This window comes from Conger conger, chromosome 9, assembly GCF_963514075.1.
Source record: "Conger conger chromosome 9, fConCon1.1, whole genome shotgun sequence".
Classification (NCBI taxonomy): domain Eukaryota; kingdom Metazoa; phylum Chordata; class Actinopteri; order Anguilliformes; family Congridae; genus Conger; species Conger conger.
This window is the reverse complement of record NC_083768.1, coordinates 7,744,779-7,754,701: the sequence shown is the minus strand read 5'-3', so window position 1 is coordinate 7,754,701 and position 9,923 is coordinate 7,744,779. Positions and strand designations below refer to the sequence as shown.

Genomic DNA, 9,923 nt, shown 5'->3' with positions numbered 1-9,923 from the left:
TATGATTGATTAAAGCGATTATATTTATTTACGAAGGCTCACAAACACGTTCAATGAAAATGTTATAATTTTAGGACGATAGGTTCAGATTCCAAAATAAAATACAACAAATGGTAAATGGTTGGCATTTATATAGTGCCTTTATCCAAAGCGCTGTACAATTGATGCTTCTCATTCACTCCATTCATACACACACTCACACCGAGGGCGATTGGCTGCCATGCAAGGCACCGACCAGCTCGTCAGGAGCATTTAGGGGTTAGGTGTCTTGCTCAGGGACACTTCGACACAGTCCGGGCGGGGGATCAAACCGGCAACCCTCCGACTGCCAGACGACTGCTCTTACCGCCTGAGCCATGTCGCCCCAAAACAGTTACTTATAGGAAAGTAGCATTCCTAGCTCTTATTTTGAAAATTCTTCCCTTGATTGCCACTGGAAGCAATTTCCTTGTCAGAGATGGGGGAGGGTCTCTGTTCTAGTGACTTGCTTACACAGAAGTGTTTCATATGGTATATTGTTGTCTTCTTGGGGGAAAAAAGACGACGGTACCGAGCTTGTAAGTATAAAAATAACGGCTGTTGTTAAATCGTGGGTAAAATGAAGAATTGTGTACCCTTTCAGACACAATTAGCCTCCATTATGGAAGTGTTAGCAAAAGCAGCCGTTGCAGAAATAAGCAAACTTGTTGAAGATGGGTCCGTCGTGCTGCGTTTGGAAGTATCCCGAAGCCATAAAGAAATTGACAGTCTGAGGAGGAAACTACAGCAAGTGGAGGGCGAGCTGAGGTCGACGCAAGAAGCGGCAGCGAGAGAGATCCGCTCGATTGGAGTTCAGGTTGAGGACCAGTTTGGACGAGCAGGAGGTATGCTTGCCACAAACTTGCAACTTATCATATAGCTACTTATTAATGACATTGTTCGTTTATTTTACACGTAGGCCTCGTCGAAGGGAAATGATTTCCTGTATGAATAAAGGTTAATGGAGAATCATACACAATTTAATAATCATATTTGTGCTAGATTTAAGCTAGTGCCTTCCCTGACCACACGTTCATGTTATTCAGTGAAATGTAACGCTCATTCCGAAAAAAAAAGTACAGGGCGTATTCAGTTGTAGTGATCGAAGTACAGGGCGCAGTGATCGTGACCTGATCAATCCCAACGTGAAATCGAAAGAACAGCCAAACATGACGAAATACAATACATGGTGGTGATTGATTTTACACAATGATGCGCATTTATCGTGTCAAAACGAAATGCATTGCATTGCCTTGTGTACTTCGTAAGAAAAAAGAGAGAGAAAAAACCCATACACCGAAATACAATATGTGGATGGATTGTTTTTAATAGTGGCATGCATTTTTCCTGTTACAATCAATAGTCTACCACAAGGAACATAATCTGCAAGCATACTGTATTTCACTCTGTCAACACAAGGGGGTGCCATAAACGCGACCGAAGGGAATATAAAATATTTTATTTTATTAAACAGTATTTTATTTCTTAATCAGCCATTTCTGAATCTAGTCAAAATGTAATTTCATCGATTGTCAAATCATAGCATCGTGGTAGATTTACGATCACATCTACAAAACCCCCCAAAAATATGCTTATTCGGGCCATATCCAGATGCATTCGTTCACTATAGCTATTGGTAAATCTGTCAAAGCTTGTTTTTGTTCTTAATAGCTCAACGACCTGAAGCTAGAGTTGTTTGTTTTTTACTTGTCGTTGTATACATTTATCTGTTTGAAGTATGTCCGTATGTGTATTCCTGTATGGTAAAAGGGGCGACACTGGCTCAGGCAGTCGGAAAGGGTTGCCTGGGGTGTGTCGAAGTGTCCCTGAGCAAAACGCCTAACCCCTAAAATGCTCCTGACAAGCTGGTTGGTACCTTGCGTGGCACACCAAATCGTTGCTGGTGTGTGTATGAATGGGTGAATGAGAAGCGTCAGTTGTGCAGCGCTTTGCATAAAGACCGTTGAATAAAACTTGTATTCGCTGCAGTGTTTCCCACAGGAGCTGTCCTGGGGGGTGATGGCGGAGGGAAGCAGTGTCTCTTTGGGCAGAAGCACTTTGAAGAGGAGTCTGATGCACAGGCTCGGCCCCTTTCCGGATTTACGGTGAAGGCCGAGCAAGAGGAAGAGCATGTAGCCCGGAGACTCAATCAGACAGGATGTGAACCCAGTGCAGGAAGACTCAACAACCTGGGCTCCGAGTATGTGATGTATGAGAGAGACAGTCAGCTGTGGACTTCCTTTACCCAAGAGGACAGCGACGTAGAGACGGATGATCCAGTTTGTTCTAATGCCACAGAACATTTCTCACAGAATCTGTCAATTCACACACAGCTACAACATGCTCCTGCCACCATGGAAGTCTCTGGAAACACACTGCCCTCCTTGGGGAAAGATGTTCATATTGTTGAGGCCGTTCTTGTAAAAGAGGAAGCAGGTGTGCAGTGTTCATACAGTGAAGAGAACAGCTCTGAGATGGGTGGCACACAACAGACAGAGTACAGACAGCCTCCACTCTCAATTAATGATAATCTAACCTCACAGCTCTGGCAACCGCTGCAGCAGCCCCCTTTAGACTGGCAAATAGGAGTTGCTGAGAGCATCACAGATCCAAACTCAAATAGCAGCAAAAAGACCAGAATGCACTGGAGAACTGGTGTAGGGGAGAAACCTTACAGCTGCACGCAGTGCGAGAAGAGTTTCTATCGGTTTATCGACCTAGAGAGACACCAGCGAATCCACACAGGAGAGAAACCGTTCGGCTGTGCGCAGTGTGGAAAGCGTTTCAGTCTGAGGGGTAACCTCATCACACATGAGAGGGTTCACAGTGGAAATAAACCATTTGGTTGTGCTCAGTGTGGGAAGAGATTTGCTCAGGGATCTAACCTTAGAGCACACCACAGAGTTCATACAGGAGAGAGACCATATCACTGCACCCAGTGTGGGAAGAGTTTCACTCAATTAAGTGCTCTTAAAACTCACCAGAAAGTCCACAGTAGAAATGAATTACTACAGTTTGGGATGAGCTGTATGTGACTATAAAAGTTCAGAGACTTTACAGTTCATAGTCGGCATTTTACTCAAATAGAGACATAGAGAATTATGGGAAATGTAGTTGAGCCAGCGAAGCTCAGAACAAAGATTTTCTGTGGGAAAACATGCCGGTATGTTCCCAGCTAACAATAAAGCTCTATACATTATATCACTGCCTGTTCATTTACAGATTATGTACTTTCAACTGGTTTTCTTTAGTCCTCATTACTGTTTTTGTCTTCACAGATTACTTATGATTATGGGGTCGTCCTAAAAAACAAAAGACTATCACTCCTTCAGGCTTCAACGTACAACTGACAAAACCCAGTGTACTATGTTCCATTTAGTATAACTGCGCCCCGGTTTACGGGGCGGTGGGACTCCTTTTGAAACGGGGATGACCTGTGCAAAAATGTGGGGTACACCTGACTGAGGGATGCAGCTACACTGAACACTAGGGCCAGCGAGAGGGTTGGCAGACTTCGTTATAGCAAGTCCTTGTTTTTTTGGGAAGACACTCGGGTGTACACTTCATTACGCTACATTTGTTTGCCGGACCCTCATGAGTGACAATGAATGAAAACGAGTACATCCATAAATTACTTGAGCAACAGCGCAAGACCTGCTGATAGCATTCCCAGACCAGTTAGTCTTAAGTGAAACCAGTGGAACCAGTCAAACATTACATGTGCAGTGAGTTATTTAGTTATATGGGTGGGGCAGTTCTATTTGTGGGTTGTGCAGATATTTAGTTAAATTATGTCATAACCATAGACCACACAAAACAGACAAATGTAGGCTACATAGTATATGCCAACCATAACCATTTCAGTCATTAATTCTCTCAGTTTGGTAAATAACAAAAAGAGTCATGAGCTTTTGAAATGGTAAAACGCTATTTTGCCCGGTACCTGCGATTGAAATGGTGTACTTTTCCCTGTCTTTTCTTAGTTTTCCAACTGGTTTTATGTATGTGTGTTACAATGCGTCTCTTTTCCCTTTCTCAAGAGTACATTCTTTGTAATAATGTATCTTTGCTGTCCATGATCACTGACTTTCTTTGTACATCCTGTGTCAATAAAATAAATAAATAAACAAACAAACAAAACACGGACGTAAATCCAAACAGCCCTGGTCACATTTGCAGGTCGGCATATTGAAGGACAACTAGGACATCATCACGTGACTTGATGGAGCACGCCCCCTTCTAGCAGCTCGACAATTTTCAGCCTGGAAAATAAGACAATGGGTCAAGCAGTACGCATACAAACCACCAACAATGCGTTCATATTCCACCATGAACATGGTATAACATCCTCAAATGTTTGCGGATGCATTGCTTTGAGTGTGCTATTATATGAAGTGATGTTTCTGGATATATTAAGCGTAACAAAGTACTTAAAATCAAATGTATGCGTAGCGTTGTGTGTGACGTCACACACCTGCGACTCACTACTCATTTTTCTAGTTGTCCCTGTAGTGGCTCGTTTGTACACCAAACAAGCTGGCTAGGTAGTGAATCTAGCAGACTTTGCAGCCGATAGATGATATCGTTTTATAAGCAAATTCAAAATCCACGAAAGATATCCTGAAAGAAGTGTTGTAAAACCGTCTGGCGAAATGTCTACCTGCGTTACATTTCAGGAAGAACTATCCACAATCATGGATATTTTAGCCAAAACGGCGGTGGCTGAAATTAGCAAACTTGTCGACGATAGTTGCGAGGTTTTACGTTTTGAAATATCTCGGAGTCAGACAGAGAACCAGGGACTGAAGAAAAAATTGCAGTTGATGGAGCGCGAGCTGAGGCTGGCGCGGCGACGATACCCCAGTCCAGGTACGTTAGCCTTCTGTTTCAATTGACGCCGTATGACGAGGAGTTTAATAAGATGTGGTCATGTTTAACCACCTCACCTTTTTTTTTTTTTTTTTTTTTCCTTTTTTTTTTTTTCAAGACGCTACGTGTATGTTACCACGCTAATGCAAATCATTAAGATTTCGGGATGGAAAAAGCCGTGACACTGGTGTTTTTCCTATCCTCCTTGCTGAAAAAAAAAAAAACCCCCGCTCAAGCTAGGTTTTGAAACCGCTGGTAGCTGGTTGACCAGCTCTGACCAGCTCCCTGCTCAACATGGTTTGACCAGCTCATTGCTGGATTTTTACAGCAGGGCTTCCTTCGGGGGCCACTGTTTTCTCTGCAGAGAGAGTCTTTGGGCAGGAGTGGACCTTCAGTCTGAGAAGAGATGAAGAACCTGCAGACGTGGAAGAGGTTGAGACACCTTTACAGTCCGGCATCTCTAGGAACCAGGTGAGCACACTGGTGCTGTTCACTGCCATTAAACATGGCTAAATTATCTTTTTTATTTTTTATTTATAGAAATTAAATTATCACCTCTTGAGTGAGTGATGGCTAGACACAGACTTGCCTTTGTGGAGCAACATTCAAAGTAATCTCTTTGCTCCTCTGTTACAGTCTGCAAACGTGGATCAGTTCAGGCCTGAACCAGTTTTTATCAAGCAGGAGAGACTGGAAGAGGACTTGTTTTACAGTGACCCACAGCCCACACCTGTAGAGGAAGAACAGGTAACACAGTCCACATCTGTAGAAGAGGAACAGGTAATACAGCCCACACCTGCAGGAGATGGGAAGAAACCGGACACAGAGCCCACACCTGTAGGAGACCCAGAGGAGCTGAGTGAGCAGCACAGGTGTGGACACGGTGATGAGGAGCTCAGTGGACTGGAGTTTGTGGTGAAGGCAGAGCAAGAGGAAGAGCATGTAGCCCGGAGACTCAATCAGACAGGATGTGAACACAGTGCAGGAAGACTCAACAATCTGGGCTCTGAGTATGTAATGTATGAGAGAGACAGTCAGCTGTGGACTTCCTTTACCCAAGAGGACAGTGACATAGAGACTGATGATCCAGTTTGTTCTACCGCTATAGAACATTGCTCACAGAATCTGTCGATTCACACACAGCTACAACATGCTCCTGCCACCATGGAAGTCTCTGGAAACACACTGCCCTCCTTTGGGGCTTCATATGTTGAGGAGTTTGATAAGATGGGTGAGAAGCCGTCTGCTTGCAGCGAGGAGCTCAGATCAGAGGCCATTCACACACAGCAGGGTCCGTACAGAGAGAGACTTGAGCACACAGTGGAGAGAGAGAATCAGACATTACTGCCCCAGCAGCAGCAGCAACATGGACCCTCAGTAAAACACACGAGAGGCAGTGAGAGCCCTGCCCAGCCACACTCAGGCTCTCAGTACGAGACCGGCTCCACTCTGAGCGCCTGCGCTTTTAACTTCGCCGACCAGCTGAGTAGCCAGTGGGCCGGCGCCGGCGAGAACGTGTTCATCTGCAACCAGTGCGGAAAGACCTTCGGCCGCCTGTCCTACCTGAAGATCCACCAGCGGAGCCACACGGGCGAGCGGCCGTTCTCCTGCACGCAGTGCGGGAAGCGCTTCCACTGCTCCTCCCACCTGAAGATCCACCACCGGACGCACACGGGCGAGCGGCCCTACAGCTGCGCCACCTGCGGGAAACGGTTCACGCAGCAGAGCAGCCTGAAGACGCACCAGAGCGTTCACACCGGGGCGCGGCCGTTCAGCTGCGCGCAGTGCGGCAAGACCTTCACCCTGCTCCATCACCTGAAAAGGCACAGGATTATTCACAACGGAGAAATGGGTGTATAGAGCTGCGGGACAGTGTGGGGGGGAAGGGGGGGGGATGTTGTTTTGCGACTGCCTGCTGATGACACTGCATGTAAAGGCCCGGACACACCAAACCGACGGTCGGCCGTCGGACGTCGGTGGCGCCCTGTCGGCCGAGTCTTTCCGGTGTGTCCCGCACGCCGACACTCCGTCGGCGTGTTTTGGAAGGGCTCCGTGTTCAACATGTTGAGTCGGCGTCGGAGCCGTCGGACGTCGGTGAGAGCTCTCTCGTCGACGGCTCCGGGGGGCTCCGACGCCGACCGTCGGTTTGGTGTGTCCGGGCCTTAAGAACGACGTGTTAACGCCTTTCTGTTCAACTCAACCTGAGGTGTGAGGTTTTCTCAAATGAAACATTGATTTTTTATATATGTGTATGTCCATACAGTATGGTGCAAAAGTCTTGGGCACGTGTGAAAACGATCCATAAAAATGATGAAATTTGTTGTTTTAAATAGCAAAAAAATTTTAGTATAAAGAGCAGTGAACGGTTAAAAAGAAAATCAAATCAATATTCGTTGTGACCACCCCTTTGCCATTAAAACTGCATCCGTTCTCTTGGGTTAATATTAAGGTAAAAAAAAAAAAAATTTTCAAAATGGTATGTTGAATTAGTTTGCATATTCACATGAAATAGATTTTTTGTTTTGTTTTTACCAGTTTAATCTGTACAAATACAGTACTGTGCAAATGTCTTGGGGGACAAAAAAACTAAACAAAAAAACCACGAAGCAAAGATAATCAAAGAATAAAATAAAAGCAGTAAAAAACCGAATCAACATTTGCTATGACCACCCTTCAACTTTAAGACTCTTTAAAAATTCTGTCCTACATTTGTATATGAAGAAAAAGCCGGTAGGTTGTTCCAAACATCGGAGATGTTGCCGCAATTCTGCAGACTTCTCACTTGCTTCAATCAATCAAGTTCTTAATCTGACAACTGGTCTGTTACCATGTTACTTTATTCGACTAAGTATGTTTCTGTTACATTTAATGTTTGGACATCTCAAATTTGCCAGCCACTCTAATGCAGAAAACAAAAATAAACACCTAACACCGAATTTGTATAATGGAAATGTAGGGTGTCCTAGGCCTTTGCACAGTGCGGTATCATACCGGGGGGGCCCTGTAGCGTAGTGGTTAAGGTAAATGACTGGGACACGCAAGGTGGGTGGTTCTAATCCTGGTGTAGCCGCAATAAGATCCGCACAGCCGTTGGGCCCTTGAGCAAGGGCCCTTAACCCTGCATTGCTCCAGGGGAGGACTGTCTCCTGCTTAGTCTAATCAACTGTACGTCGCTCTGGATTAGAGCGTCTGCCAAATGCCAATAATGTAATGTAACGCCCTTCCCCTTGGTGTCACCGAGGTGAGAGATGCAGGAGTTTACTGTGCCAGCTATAGAGTAAGACAACCTGTAAGAGTGTGGATAATTGGATTTGACGGGGAAAAGGTTTAACCAGTTGTAGCCTTACACACCATTAAATGTAAACATGCCGACATGTTGCTACATTTTAACTGTGATTTTAAATAATGAACTGGAAAGCATGAACGTGTAAGATGGCCGCCTTTGTAAAATGGAAATCAAATTTTTTAATTGGTAGTGTAACAATGTGCTCCAATAATCCCCCCCATCACCTCAGAACGTTTGAGCGTTTGGTAAATGCTGATCCCGTTCCATGTTTTTAATGTATCATGTATTTTATTTAAAAATATATTATTTATTACATTGATTTGATCTTGATTCTTTGACAAGCGGCATATGTTAGAGAAGTCAGTCTCACACACACCCACACACACACCACACACAACATTGGATGAATATTTTTTCAACAATCCAATCCAATGTGCTTGGATTACTTGCTTGTGATTTATAGTTATGTCACTGCACACAGGATATGACAACATATCAGACACCAATCCGATTGGTGGAACTATTCCAAGTTAATACAGTTGTATCAGTACAAAAGAAAAACATTTTGGAGTATTTGACAGCTTGAAAAGGGCCCTCTCAGCCGCTTGGTGTCTGCACATTGTCCATTTGAAATGTGATTTCCTTGTGAACTCAAATATGAAGTCTGAATTTATTTGAGAAAGTGACCAATACTTGCATGCAAATTTGGTCTGGCAATTAGGCCTTTTTTTTTATGTTCAAGTATGTTAGGTTATACATTTGCAAAAAAAAAAAAAAAAAAAAGAAGGGTTGATTAAGTTCTCGTCTCCCCAACCCACCCACCATTTCCTTTCGCATGTTTTAAGCTCCACCCGCAGAAGTGGCTGTTTCCATGACGTCACTCCGGCCACGTCTGTCCGTAAATGGAAGGTTCTGGGAGGCTTTTTTTTTTTTTTTGCTCCTTCCTGTTCAAGTGAAACTTGAACACTCCTCTGCGAGCAACCAGCCTTTAAACAAACAAAAAGCCCAGACTGGTGCCACAGCAGGCTGGCATCAAAAGCCGTCAGTCGGCACAACCGCCAATCACACACACACGCACACGCACGCTTTCATAGCCAAGTCAGGTTCAGAATTTTTTTTTTATTGGGCGTTTTTTTTATAGCTCACAAGAACTGCGACATTACACAACCACTCATTTTCATGACAAACAGTCGAAGGCCAGAAACCTACTTATTAAGCACGTCCAGAGCGTCTGCTTCGAGCACACACCCACGGCAGACTCGGGGTCACGTCCCCGGTTTACCGCAGCACTCCCGCTGCACAGTAGTTGAACGGTTCACAGACATAAAATATTTATATTTGAAGCAATGGGACATGCTTCGGTCCCCATTGAGGCGGGTGGGAGTGTGCATTCGAAGCAAACCAGAGGCACTCGTTCCGTGGCTAACCACCCACGCACAGGCCGTGGGTATATATACTGAAACATTACATGTACAAACTCATAAATAACTAATATTTTCTTTTGTTAAATATACTTAAATTAAAAAGCGGTGATGCGTGAGGCCCCAGCAAACGGGTAACCACTCCCGACAGCAGCGCTCTCGTAACTACGCCTCGCTAATCTGCATTATACGCTTCCCCTCCCAGTCATCTTCGGGAATGCATTGCACCTATCGTACGCCGTAGAAATAAACAAAAATAAATAGTCCCAAATATATCACATTAAGTTAATACGCAACAACATTAAGACCCTAAAATAAATTTGTGCCAT

General features: G+C 44.5%; 1 protein-coding gene across 1 annotated transcript; it reads left to right on the top strand.

Moving 5' to 3' along the window:
- Window positions 1–456: 456 nt before the first annotated feature.
- LOC133136991 (zinc finger protein 271-like) lies at window positions 457–3,219 on the top strand. Its single transcript, XM_061254928.1, has 2 exons — window positions 457–863; window positions 2,008–3,219. The coding sequence occupies exons 1-2, from the start codon at window positions 599–601 to the stop codon at window positions 3,051–3,053; spliced, it is 1,311 nt and encodes a 436-aa protein (XP_061110912.1). The 5' UTR covers window positions 457–598; the 3' UTR covers window positions 3,054–3,219.
- The last annotated feature ends 6,704 nt before the right edge of the window (window positions 3,220–9,923 follow it).

What these genes read in the sequence shown, in the direction of transcription:
- LOC133136991 (XM_061254928.1), top strand. Translation starts at nt 599, where the DNA reads ATGAAGAATTGTGTACCCTTTCAGACACAATTAGCCTCCATTATGGAA. An exon ending in CCAGTTTGGACGAGCAGGAG is followed by an intron (nt 864 to 2,007) that starts GTATGCTTGCCA and finishes TATTCGCTGCAG; the next exon opens with TGTTTCCCACAGGAGCTGTC.